This window comes from Corythoichthys intestinalis, chromosome 17, assembly GCF_030265065.1.
Source record: "Corythoichthys intestinalis isolate RoL2023-P3 chromosome 17, ASM3026506v1, whole genome shotgun sequence".
NCBI lineage: Eukaryota > Metazoa > Chordata > Actinopteri > Syngnathiformes > Syngnathidae > Corythoichthys > Corythoichthys intestinalis.
This window is the reverse complement of record NC_080411.1, coordinates 43,871,053-43,884,491: the sequence shown is the minus strand read 5'-3', so window position 1 is coordinate 43,884,491 and position 13,439 is coordinate 43,871,053. Positions and strand designations below refer to the sequence as shown.

The 13,439-nt window shown below is 40.9% G+C and overlaps 1 protein-coding gene across 2 annotated transcripts in view; it reads left to right on the top strand.

The window, feature by feature from the left end:
- Positions 1 to 13,439, top strand: part of wdr91 (WD repeat domain 91) — a 32,066-nt gene that overhangs the window by 16,622 nt on the left and 2,005 nt on the right. For both annotated transcript variants that reach the window (XM_057818817.1, XM_057818816.1), the window contains exons 8-14: positions 253 to 447; positions 587 to 774; positions 5,739 to 5,793; positions 5,881 to 5,976; positions 6,145 to 6,239; positions 7,930 to 8,074; positions 8,153 to 8,261. In XM_057818817.1, the coding sequence (XP_057674800.1) occupies positions 253 to 447; positions 587 to 774; positions 5,739 to 5,793; positions 5,881 to 5,976; positions 6,145 to 6,239; positions 7,930 to 8,074; positions 8,153 to 8,261 (883 nt within the window). The remainder of the gene's footprint in view (positions 1 to 252; positions 448 to 586; positions 775 to 5,738; positions 5,794 to 5,880; positions 5,977 to 6,144; positions 6,240 to 7,929; positions 8,075 to 8,152; positions 8,262 to 13,439) is intronic.

The following is a 13,439-nucleotide window of genomic DNA, read 5'->3' as shown; positions in this document are numbered from 1 at the left end:
ATCGATCGTGGTTAATCATGGCAAGACATTCCCTTCGGCGCAGCATCATCTGGTGGATGTATAACGCAACTCCAACCACTATTATTACTACTACTACTACTGCGCCTTATAATGCGGTGGCCCTATATATAAAAACAGTTTTAAAAATAGACCATTAAATTGAAGGTGCGCCTTATACTCTGATGCGCCTTATAGTGTGGAAAATACGGTACTAAAAAATTACATATATTTTATCTGTACTATTTTTTCTAGTCTTCAAAGTCAAAAGATCCAGTCCAAGTGAAGGAAATTAAACCTGCTTCCAATCATGCATCAACAAGTGAACTGCCTAGTTCTCAATCACATCTTTCAAACCAGCAGACAAATCAACCATCGCATATCAGACATAAGAAAATTCAGGCTCATGAAAAAGAGCGGAAGGAGCTCTTCTCAAAACCATCACCACAGGTACCTGATAGTTTCAAGGGGAAGTTGACAATTCTTGTTATTGTTGCAAATGAATATTACGTTTGGATAAGAAAGGTTATGGGTATTTACATCTTGTGATAGAGCAATAAATTTACAGTATTGTGATGTTTCTTTTCAGTTCCAAGAGAAAAAAGTTGAAGTTGGAGAGGTGGAACCTCCCAACGAGAGCCCTAGTGACGCTCCTAATTCTTCCTCCTCAAACTTCAGTGTCAGAGTAGAACAAGCAGGGCAAACAGCAGAACAGCCATTTATCAAACTCAGCCAGGAGGAATACGGAGAACATCATTCTTCCATTATGCACTGCAGGTAGCTGCTCAGCAAAACACTACACTCCTTGCTTTTCGGTCAGGCCCTAGGCATAGGCGAGCTAGGCGATTGCCTAGGGCGTCATCTAGTGGATGTGGCACCAAATCTTTTTTTTGGGGGGGAGTACTCTGTAAAAAAATTCTCATGTTACGCGTCCCGAATGTTTTCTAACGCAGTGTTTTTCAACCATTGTAGTGTGCTATGCGAGATCGTCAGGTGTGCCGCAAGAAATTATCCAATATCGCATTTTCATTTTATTTTTTTTACGTCTTGGGCGGAGTTGCAGAAGGAAGGAAGAAGGAGGCAGAAAGTTGCGGTCGTGTGAAGATGAGAGGGGTATTTCTGTTGTAGCGTTCAATAACTGCTCAGATTTCCAGTCATAAGCTACCTTACTGTCCGCGACAATGTGGACCCTAGCGCGTCTACTGTACATCATTTCATTAGACTCGTCAAGAGTCATTATTCACGAAAGTGTCCTTTCCATTTGATTCATGTGGGATGACTGTCAATCCTCCCCCTGTGTTTTATTCCAACACATTATCAAGGGCAGCAAGGTGGCTGACGGTTAAACATCTGAGCAGTTCTTGAACGCGACACAAGCAGCTATCCTAAACGTCATCCCCAAACGAAACACCCATTGCTTCAAAACAAGTCGATGGACTGTTTTGTTCACCTTTGTGAAAACAGAGAAAAAATCAGGCAACTTTTTGGAGAAAAGCTTCAAAGGTAAATGAGAAAGCCCCCAAAGCCAATCACCTTGTTGCTGAACTTGTTGCTAAATCCAAAGTCCCACGCTGTGTGAGAGACCTTAATACTACCTTTCTGCAAAGCTATTGTCAGCGAGCTGCTCAGCCCTGATGCGGTTAAAGACATGCTGTCTGCTATAAAAAATAAAAACAGAAACTGAGAGTTGTTGATGAAGATTCCTGCCAGCATATCAGCTTTTGGGTTCATCTAAAGTTTCACACTAAGTAAGTATAAATATTGAGAAACTATTTTATATATAAATTAGAGATGTCCCGATCCGATATTTGGATCTGATTGGACGCCGATATGGGCAAAAAAATGCGCATCGGTATCGGATCGGAACACGGAAAAATTCCGACCCAGACTTTCGATCCAGTTTTTTTTTTTTGAAAGTCCGGTCCCGGTTTTCCATCGCACAGATTTACATAATCCATTCCAGTTTTTGCTACGGTTTCCCTAAACTCCGGTCCGCATTTTACGGCACACCTTCAACACACTACATTTACATTACCGTCTCCCAATTTACTGAGAGACTTTATCGGTAAAAATGTGAGCTGTGTGGGATCATTTCACCTTAAAGGACGACGAAGAGGCAGAGTGCAACATATGCCACAATACAGTCAAGCGTAGTGGTAAAGCTGTTAGAAGTTTTAATACAACCAACCTAATCAAGCATTTAGCGAAATACCACCACAAACAATATGAGGAGTATGTTAAGAAGACCGAAGACAAAAAGAAAGGTCCTACGCAACTAACACTGGCAGAAACTTTTGCTATGCGTGGCACTCGACAGTCCCAAAGCCCAGGCAATAAGTCATTGCCGAAGAATTCATTCTGGATGACGAGCCATTATCTCTCGTGAGTAAAGACGCACCATCCAACCCTAAGAACCACGGTACAACATGCCCAGCCGTCATTACATCCTTGAGCGATTTGGCCGTGGAAGATTCGAGAACGATTCACAAACATCCAAATTCCGATTATTGAAATATGTCAAGTAAAGCGGAACTAATACACAGCGCGGTCTTCGGGACGCAATGAGAAACTGACCGCATTGCGTCCCGAAAGTAAACATAATGCTTGTCATACACCCGGGTAATGCCAATGCTCAACTCACTGCTTTAGCTCAACTCATGCCGCTGGATAAAAAACACAAGAATACCTGACTGCTGCTGACAGCTGCTACAAACGACATCAACGTCATTTTACTGGAGATAATCGATATCATATGTATATAGAACTAGATGCAAAACGACAGACTCGACTGCGTTAGCAACACTGAAGTATTGAAAACCAGATGCATTAGTAAACAGCCGCCATCTTAAAGCAGAAGACTTCCCTATGTAGGATGTTGTGAACCTTCCAAGCGAACCTAATTAACTTTTTATCTGAAATACTCCTAAATCGGCAAAATCTTGACTTGAATCTATCTTCAAAACAGTTGTAAAACTTTCACATGTCCAAAGTAGACAGAAGGGAAATTATGGAATAACGGGAACAATTTTAACAACTTTAACAGTTGATTCGCAAAATTAAATGAATTGAATGTAGTTTAAAGCTGCTGATACAGAATGGGGACTTTAGTATTTTATTTACTGTTTTAAAAATGTTAACTTGATACTGAAATAGTCGTTTATTTAAACCTGAGAGGCTTTTTAAACAATTTTTGTAACTAATGCACGAAACATTAAAAGCATCTAATGGCTTGGGGGATTTGTGGGATTTTCCACTGAGGTTGTTGGTGTGTTTTGCTTTTTTAAGAGTTTAAAATATTATTTGCACATTTTACCGACTGGCTATGCCCTTTCTGTTTGTTATTTATAATGTTTTGTGTTTGTCACTGAATAAACAGGTCAGTTTCTTGTTACCAACCTTTGTGTGTTATTCAAACTAGCCTAATTCAGCTGGCCAGTTGTTATCAAGAGTACTAAAACCTTTTTCAACATGAGTCTGACAACTAAGTAAGGAGGCTAAATAACTTTAAACTTGAACACATGCTCAGATAGGTCGGTATCGGTATCGACCAGTATAGGTATCGGATCGAAAGTGCAAACCAATATCGGTATCGGATCGGAAGTGCAAAAACCTGGATCGGGACATCCCTAATACAAATATACTGTACAGAAAGTGATTTTGGATTTGTGGTGTGCCGTGAGATTTTTTTCAAAGTAAAAACATGCCGTTACTCAGAAACTGTTGAAAAACACTGTTGTAACATATATAAAGTACTGTATTTTCACAACTAGGGTGCACCGTATTAAAAAGCGCAGGCTCATTTTCGGGTGATATTTTTGTATTTAACACACACACAAGGCACACCACATTATTGGGTGCATGAAAAACATGCTAGCATCCACGCTAGCTTGCGCACTCGCGTTTTTTATTTATTTATTTTTTTTTTCTGTAAAGGCAGTGGGAGAAAAACTGATAATTTAACAAAGTACTCACATCAATCTTAATTAATCCACTAGTCCATCAAAGTCCTCATCTTCTGTATCCGAATTGAACAGCCTAGCGCACACACTCGAACTCAATAGCTACTGACGCAACCGTCTCCCTTTAACCCCTTCAGACCTAAGCATGCTGCTGAAGGACATGACGCGTTCGTGTCTCTAAACCAATAAATACATATAATTTAGTCAGTGGCAGCCAATGCCAGGCAACAAGGTAATTTTGGGCCATTTCAGGTAATTACCGGTTGATTTTCAGTCACTTCCTGTTGACTTTGGGGCATTTTATGGGTCACTCCCTGTTGATTTTGGGTTACAGAACAGGAAGTGACCTGGGAATGAATAAGCAGCGACTGAAACGCAACAGGAAGTGGCCTGTAAATGCCCCGAAAATCAGAAAGAGTGACTGTGAATGCTCTGGTTTCGAATGAACGAACATTCTCGTTCCTTTCCCGGTCATAATGGATTGGGTGTCGAGCGCTGTCAACGGCAGCCAAAGAGTTAACTGAGACAATATTTTGGTGGGAGATTTTGGTAGCAACTTGTTGGTTCCTGGGTTTTTATTTATGTTTTTAGTTTTTTTTTTTTTAATTTATTTATTTTTTAAAACCAGGCTGTCCTGTTCAGCTGTTTGACACCGAGAATGGAAATTTGAGTGCCCGGTTGGTCTGAAAAGTTTTAACATTAGAGTAAAATTGGAGTATGACATACTCCCATTGTGATCATTCAACATACCTCGTTTATTAAGACAAAGCAGCGAACAGGAAGGGGTTACTGGGGAACAGAAGAAAAGAAGGAGAGGGAGAGAGAAGAAACAACAACGAGAAATACACTGAATGCCTACACTAACTTTGAATATGTTGGTGCTATCGTCAGCTAGATGTATTTCCGGTTGACACCGTGTGGGGAGCCCGATAACCAGGGAAAGAGTGGGTGGGGATCTAGAAGATAAGTGTTTGGTAGGGGTGGAGTGTACACAAATCAGCCCTGTGATCTTGAACCCAGTAGTCGTGTGAATCCCTTGTGAGTGTGAGCCCATTGGCAACCCACTCTACACCACCCCATCGCTAATCCCGGCACTGAGGTCCTCCACCGGAGCGCGCCCAATCACATCCAGCAATGCGAGAATCCCATTAAACTTGCGATAGCCAAGCAGACGAGCAGAGACGCTGCGCGGGCGCCGCCCCAGGGCCATGCCCAGCCCCCTTAGCCGACCGGGGGGAGGGTGGGGGACAAGCCATCGCAGCCCATTCCTCCTCCCGCAGCCCAGCAAAGGAGCCATCGTCATCCCCCCGGGATCCAAGGTGGTCCCCCGGGCCATCTGTGCTCACATCGACCGTCCTTCAGGGATGGGATAATGGGACACGCCAACACCCCCCACCTGGTCCACAAGCCACCACTGTGACCCCCCCCCCCCCCCCCCCCCCAACCGGCACGGCACATCGCGGTACCCTCAATGGGCCACCAAGTCCAGGGCAGAGCATATAAATATCACCATTTCGATATTTTGCACATTCCTATACAGTAGATGGCCCTGTTAGCCAATTGGATGCCAGGAATGGTAGGCAATAGCCAATGGCAGAGCAGCTGTAAGTATGTTACGTTCAGTAAATATTCTTATTATATATACTGTAAATATATATAATATTTTACCATTGCGGCATGTCGTAACCTGAAAATTCTGTGTGTTGACGTTCATAAGTTGACGTACCACTGTACTTTGAAGCCTGTTTGGTCCTTTGTCTCTCAATTCAATCTTTCTTTTAGGGTTGACTGTTCCGGTCGCAGAGTTGCCAGTTTGGATGTTGATGGTGTTATTAAGGTGAACCTGCATCACTCATCTTTAGGAGTTATCAACTAATACACGCTATTGAATTCATAGTAAAACTTTCATTTGCTCACACTTCAGGTATGGTCGTTCAATCCCATCATGCAGACAAAAGCCACCATCATGTCCAAGTCTCCTCTGCTCTCCCTGGAGTGGGCCACAAAACCTGACAGATTGGTAAGAATAGAAGTTCCAATACAGTTACAGAAATATTGATGATAATGTTATCACGGATATTTCAACTTGTACAGTAAACATCACATTATCATCCAACAATTATTGTCCTGTATCTTGAGATTCAAGCCAATCTGTTCAACAAACTAATTGGTTTTCGCATGTTTTAAGTTGTTACTAGGCAGCGGCGTTGGCACAGTGCGACTGTATGATACAGAGGCGAAGAAGAATCTATATGAGATGAACATTGATGAAACTCATCCACGGTAAACCTTTCTGTCTTCATGCCACTTTAGTACAGTGAAGGTCACTTACAGAGAGAGGACTATTTTGTATGTCACCGTAATAAATTTCAATAATACAAGGAAAATGTCATTAAATAACCTAATTTTAGATTTAATTGAAGAAAACCTTTATGTTAATCTCGTCGGGATGCACTGCATCATACTAAGCACATGTGATTAAGTTAGCAAGTTTGGATACAATATTTGTAAGAACAACGCAACTACAGTATAGACCCTACCCACGTGACGTCACAACTCCGCTCTCCTGAATGGTACCGCCCACTTGTCCGTCAAAACATAGTGTTAACCTGTTACGGCTACGTACATGTCTCCTATTTACGGCGTGTTTTTCTGCTCCTTAACATTAATAATCAAAATGGTGAAGGCGTGTGTGGCTGTTGGTTGCACTAACAGAGAAGATGGAAGGAGAGACTTGAAGTTTTACCGTATTCTGAGGGATCCAAAGAGGAGAGCGAAATGGACGGCTGCAATTCGACGTGAAAACTGGGCACCAAAAAATCACCAGACTATGTAGTAGTCATTTTATATCCGGTAAGATGCATTTAAGATATACTTAGAGGGTTTTGGGCTGACAAATAACCACAATTAAGATCATTGCGAGGCTAATCGCCGACAACATACGACGTAGTACGACATAGTTTCAAATTCAAGATGTTTGTGACTTCCCTTTCTTCCACCATCGTTAGTTTTTGAATAATATTTAGCTGGTACCAAGTGAAAGAAACTGGCCTCGTCTACGGGGCTGACAAATAACCACAATTAAGATCATTGCGAGGCTAATCGCCGACAACATACGACGTGGTACGACATAGTTTCAAATTCAAGATGTTTGTGACTTCCCTTTCTTCCACCATCGTTATTTTTTTAATAATATTTAGCTGGTACCAAGTGAAAGAAACTGGCCTCGTCTACGGAGCTGACAAATAACCACAATTAAGATCATTGCTAGGCTAATCGCCGACAACATACACGTATGTATGTAGTGAGAGTGCTATCGCTAAACCATATAAACATTAAAAGCCTTAACTCCATTGACAAATGACATGAAATACATTAGACTTGACAGTGGATGTTAGCAATAACAAAAGATTTTGAATTGAAAATTTCGTAACTCACCTTTCCAAGCACAAGATAGATTCCTGCCGAATTTTCGTGGACGAGGACCTGTTTCACCCAACCAGCAACGAAGTATTTATAAGCCTCCAAGCTCTTGAAGTTTTTCAAATTTTCGTGAGAATAGGCTGATTTTGTGTGGACAAGATAATTGTAAATATCAGCGTAGCAGATGTCAGGCAGACAGGGCGAGGACAGTGGGTCGAAAAACATCGATTTGGGCATCAAATATGGATCTGGCGACTGTATAGAACGAAGCTTTTCCACATAACGCCTTTTATGCAACACATCCAGTGAGTTTACGGCATCAGAAAGCACCGGGTCTTCCATGAAATGCATTTTAAATTCCTCGATCAATTGAAAACAATGCTAATACAGAGACAAAATGACGGACAAGTGGGCGGAACCACACAGCGAGCACGTGGTTTTGTGACGTCGGTGGTTAGGGTATATTGTATAATTGAACAACTTAAAATGTACTGTGTTTTCTTTGTAGTGTCGCATTCTGATGAAATGACTTTTCTTTTTTTCCTCTCAGTATCTTGTCTTTGGCCTGCAGTCCCAGTGGTTCGTCCTTTGTGTGTTCAGCTGCTGCTGTCAGCCGAACGATTGAGCCGGCTCGTCTCCCAATGCAGGTGTCTGGTCAGCTGTTACTTTGGGACACCAAAACAGTGAAACAACAGGTTAGGAAATGCACATCGTTGACAATGGTTTTGCTTTCTGTAGTTCTCATCATAATCTTGGTTCCGTCTTCCTCTCAGCTCCAGTTTTCCTTAGAGCCTGAACCAGTGGCTATTAACTGCACAGCCTTCAACCACAATGGAAACTTGTTGGTCACCGGAGCAGCAGATGGAGTCATCAGACTCTTTGGTCAGTATTTTTAAAGTAGACATTTTGGTGATATCCCTATTTTACGCACTATGAGGCACAACACATCATAAGGCCGCCGTCAATGAATGGCCTATTTTAAAACTTTTTTCATATATAAGGTGCACCGTGCTATAAGGCACGTAGAATAGACGCTACAGTAGAGGCTGGGGTTACGTTATGCATCCATTAGATGGGGCTGTGCTAAAGGGAATGCCAACAAAACAGTCAGATCAGTCAAACTTTTTTAATACAGGTAGTTGCCGGGTTATGTCGTACTCGATTTACGTGATTTCGACTTTACAACGCCGGAGTCTCGTCCGCCATTTTGTTTCCAGTCTTTTTTTTTTTTTTTTTTTTTTTTTTTTTTTTGTCGCATAAACAATACCTTATTGTACCTCACAGTATCTTATTTTTCTGCTTTTATAAATATAACGCTTTCTGTCCCCACTAAATGTGAAGTTTTTCAGCTTGACGGACAGCAAACAAGGCAATTGTGGTTTTTGAAGCTTATTATTTTGTTTCCTTTTGACAATTTATAAAACTAACACATATATATGTACACTTATGTTCAAAACAACACGTATTTCAACAATAAAACTTGACACGTAGTATAAACGAATGGCACCATTTCGGGTCCATTTTGCAATAAATGGGGGACTGTGTGACGTCATCAATCGAAATTCATATCTCAAAAATGATAGCAGAAGCAACAAAAAATTTTACAGCACAAACGTAGCAAACGATTGACACCATTTTTAGCAATTTTTAATCAAAATGGGGGGTTGGTTGACTTCATATTGACCTATAAAAAATTTGTTAATCTTTCAAAAATGATAGCAGCATAAACAAAAAAGAAATTCAGCACAAACGAATAACATTTTTTTTTTTAAATAATTTTGTGTCTGATGGGGGGCCAACTTCACAGTATTGGGAAAATGGAGTCGGCAGCTGCTTACCGTAATGGCAAGACCTGTTGCAGCTCAAGATTGATTCATATATATAAGGCAACTTGGATTATAAGGCGCACTGTCAGCTTTTGAGAAAATGTAAGGCATTTAGGTGCGCCTTATACTGGGGAAAATACAGATTTTTTTTTTTTTTAACCATTTGTGAAAATGATTAAATGTTCTCTCCACTTTCTTATGAAAAAATCTTAAGTTTATACAACAATGAGTTGTATGTAGAGTTGTCCGATAAGTACTTATTAATATCCCGGTATTGTCCAACTCCCTGCGATTGGCTGGCAACCAGTTCAGGGTGTCCCCTGCCTACTGCCCGTAGTTGGCTGGGATAGGCTCCAGCACCTCCGCGACCCTCGTGAGGAAAAGCGGCATGGAAAATGAATGAATGAATGAATGTCCAACTCCAAAAATACCGCTATCAAATCGATACTGATATATGCGCTAGTTTATAATTAATTATTTTTCAATCATTTATTTTTCATTTTATTTTTGCACCATGAATGCAAATGGTCAGCTCACATCACAAATCCCAAGCATCATAGTTTCCAGACATCTAATGGTCAATAAGCATGACGGCTGTGCAAAGCTGTGACCAACCCTTGTACAAAGGCAGAAGGCTTCTAAATTCACTTTGAAGGCAACATGAATATTGGCCCAAAATGGATAATGAAAAAACAATGTCAATATTATCCGATATCATTTTAAAACACTTTTGTCGGACGTAGGCATGTGTCGATTTGAGATTTTGATGGTATGATAACCGTCAGTTAAAATACCGCGGTTTCACGGTATTGGAATTTTACCTCTAAAAAGTGTTATTTTGAGATGTATGGGTTATTTTATTAAAAATCCATTCAACATCAGTTTCAAAAATCCGGGTTTCTCTACAGTTTGGAATCATGTCTCATGCTATGAAATATGTCACAGCATTCTTAAGGTTTTTTGCATGTTTGGATGAAGGTGCATAGTTGTTGTTTTTAAGTTTCCGGAACTGTTGGCGGATCTGGTGCTTTTGATGTTGATGCCCGGCTGCTGTCAGAGCTACTTCTGCCCTATAATGATAAAAAATAAAGATATACATTCATTCATTCATTCATTCATTTTCCATGCCGCTTATTCCTCACGAGGGTCGCGGAGGTGCTGGAGCCTATCCCAGCTAACTTCGGGCAGTAGGCAGGGGACACCCTGAATTGGTTGCCATATATATGTTAAATTAACCTGAATTTATAATGACTTTGGTAATATAGAACTGGACCTAAAAATGTACTGCATGATCAGATTGATTTTATGTAAAACACATACCACTACTAGTATTAATATTAATTAGTTGGCTATTAATAGAGAGCAAGAGTGTGTGACTGGTACAATGGGGCAAATAAGTATTTAATCAACCACTAATTGTGCAAGTTCTCCCACTTGAAAATATTAGAGAGGCCTGTAATTGTCAACATGGATAAACCTCAACCATGAGAGACAGAATGTGGAAAACCCCCCAGAAAATCACATTGTTTGATTTTTAAAGAATTTGCAAATCATGGTGGAAAATAAATATTTGGTCAATACCAAAAGTTCATCTCAATAGTTTGTTATGTACCCTTTGTTGGCAATAACGGAGGCCAAACGTTTTCTGTAACTCTTCACAAGCTTTTCACACTGTTGCTGGTATTTTAGCCCATTCCTCCATACAGATCTCCTCTAGAGCAGTGATGTTTTGGGGCTGTCGTTGGGCAACACGGACTTTCAACTCCCTCCACAGATTTTCTATGGGGTTGAGATCTGGAGACTGGCAAGGCCACTCCAGGACCTTGAAATGCTTCTTGCGAAGCCACTCCTTTGTTGCCCTGGCTGTGTGTTTGGGATCATTGTCATGCTGAAAGACCCAGCCACGTCTCATCTTCCATGCCCTTGCTGATGGAAGTTGCTGATAGAAGGAGATTTTCACTCAAAATCTCTCGATACATGGCCCCATTCATTCTTTCCTTTACACAGATCAGTTGTCCTAATCCCTTTGCAGAAAAACGGCCCCAAAGGATGCAATTCAGTATTCTTTCTCTTCCAAGCACGAGAACCTTTGTTTCTACCAAAAAGTTCTATTTTGCTTTCATCTGACCATAACACATTCTCTTAGTCCTCTTCTGGTTCTGGTTCATCCAAATGCTCCCTTGCGAACCGCAGACGGGCCCGGACGTGTACTTTTTTCTGCAGGGGGACACGTCTGGCAGTGCAGGATTTGAGTCCCTGGCAGTGCATTGTGTTACTGATAGTAAGTAGCCTTTGTTACTGTGGTCCCAGCTCTGTGTAGGTCATTCACTTGGTTCATCCGTGTGGTTCTGGGATTTTTGCTCACCGTTCTTGTTATCATTTTGATGCCACGGGGTGAGATCTTGCATCGAGCCCCAGATCGAGGGAGATTATCAGTGGTCTTGTATGTCTTCCATTTTGTAATAATTGCTCCCACAGTTTATTTCTTTACACCAAGCGTTTTACCTATTGCAAATTCAGTCTTCCCAGCCTGGTGCAGGTCTACAATTTTGTCTCTGGTGTCCTTTGACAGCTCTTTGGTCTTGGCCATAGTGGAGTTTGGAGTGTGACTGCCTGAGGTTGTGGACAGGTGTCTTTTATATTTATAATGAGTTGAAACAGGTTTCATTACTACAGGTAACGAGTGAGCCTCGTTAGAAGAAGTTAGACCTCTTTGACAGCCAGAAATCTTGCTTGTTTGTCGGTGACCAAATACTTATTTTTCACTCTAATTTGGAAATAAATTCTTTAAAAATCAAACAATGTGATTTTCTGGGGGTTTTTCCACATTCTGTCTCATGGTTGAGGTTTACCCATTTTGACAATTAGAGGCCTCTCTAATCTTTTCAAGTAGGAGAACTTGCACAATTGGTGGTTGACTAAATACTTATTTTCCCCACTGTTTCAATATTTACACATTATACACATAAACACCCACCCCCTCTCAACACAGAAAGTCACCAGAGAGAAAAAAATATATATATGTATATTATGAAAATGTTATTTTGAACAGATGTTTACAATGGCGAAATAATTAAGTTTGCCAACAGTCCCGGACTGTGCAGGGCAACCTGCAATATAGGAAGTTCCGATTGGTACCGTCGCTGCCGACGGAACTGTATAGACCCTACTCACCAACGTCACAGAATGACGTGTCGCTGTATCCGGCCGCCATCTTGTCAGTCATTGTTTATCCGTATTCTCAATGGTTTCAATTTGTCGTGCAATTTATAGTGCAATTCATGGAAGCCCCGGTGCTTTCAGACACTGTAAACTCATTGGATGCGTTGCATAAAGGCGTTATGTGGAAAAGCTTCAGTCTATCCATTCGCCAGATCCATATTTGATGCCTAAATCGATATTTTTCGACCCGCTGTCTTTGCCCTCTCTGCCTGACATCTGCTACCCTGATATCTACAACTATCTTGTCCACACAAAATCAGCCTATTTTCACGAAAGTTTGAAAAACTTTAAGAGCAGCACTCTAAGCAACATTACCCAGTGTGACCCTTTACTTCCAATTTTCTAAAATGGTGACCATCAATAAAAAAAAAAACAGTTGACTGCCATGGCCGACGCTTCAAGGATAGGTGGATATTGGACTATTTATTCAATAAAATAGCAACAACTGTGTCTGCCTCATTTGCAAAGAGACAGTCGCTGTTTTCAAAGAGTTCGATGTGACGCAATAATGATGTTACCGAACAAGACACGCTGACATGTACGACAACATTACAGGGAAGATACGCAGTGAGAAATTATAGCAACTTGAAGCTAGTTTAATTTCACAGCGGCAGTATTTCGCAAGAGCCCGAGTGTCGGAAGAGAACGCCACAAAGACAAGATTGTTGAAATTATGAATTAAAAAATAATAATAAAGCAAATGTGACACACAGAAGGGCCTGCTAAAATTTGTCTAAATATATTGTTCTATGTAAATCAGCCAAGGTAGCCCCCCGCATTTTTACTACACCAAATATGGCCCCCTTTGCAAAAGGTTTGGACACACCTGTTTAACTGATGATCCGTAGACGAGGCCAGCTTCTTTCACTTGGTACCAGCTAAATATTATTCAAAATATAATGATGGTGGAAGAAATAAGCATCTTGAATTTGAAACTGTACGTTGTCGGCGATTAGCACCGCAATGATCTTAATGGTGGTTATCAGCCCAAAACCCTCTAAATATATATTAA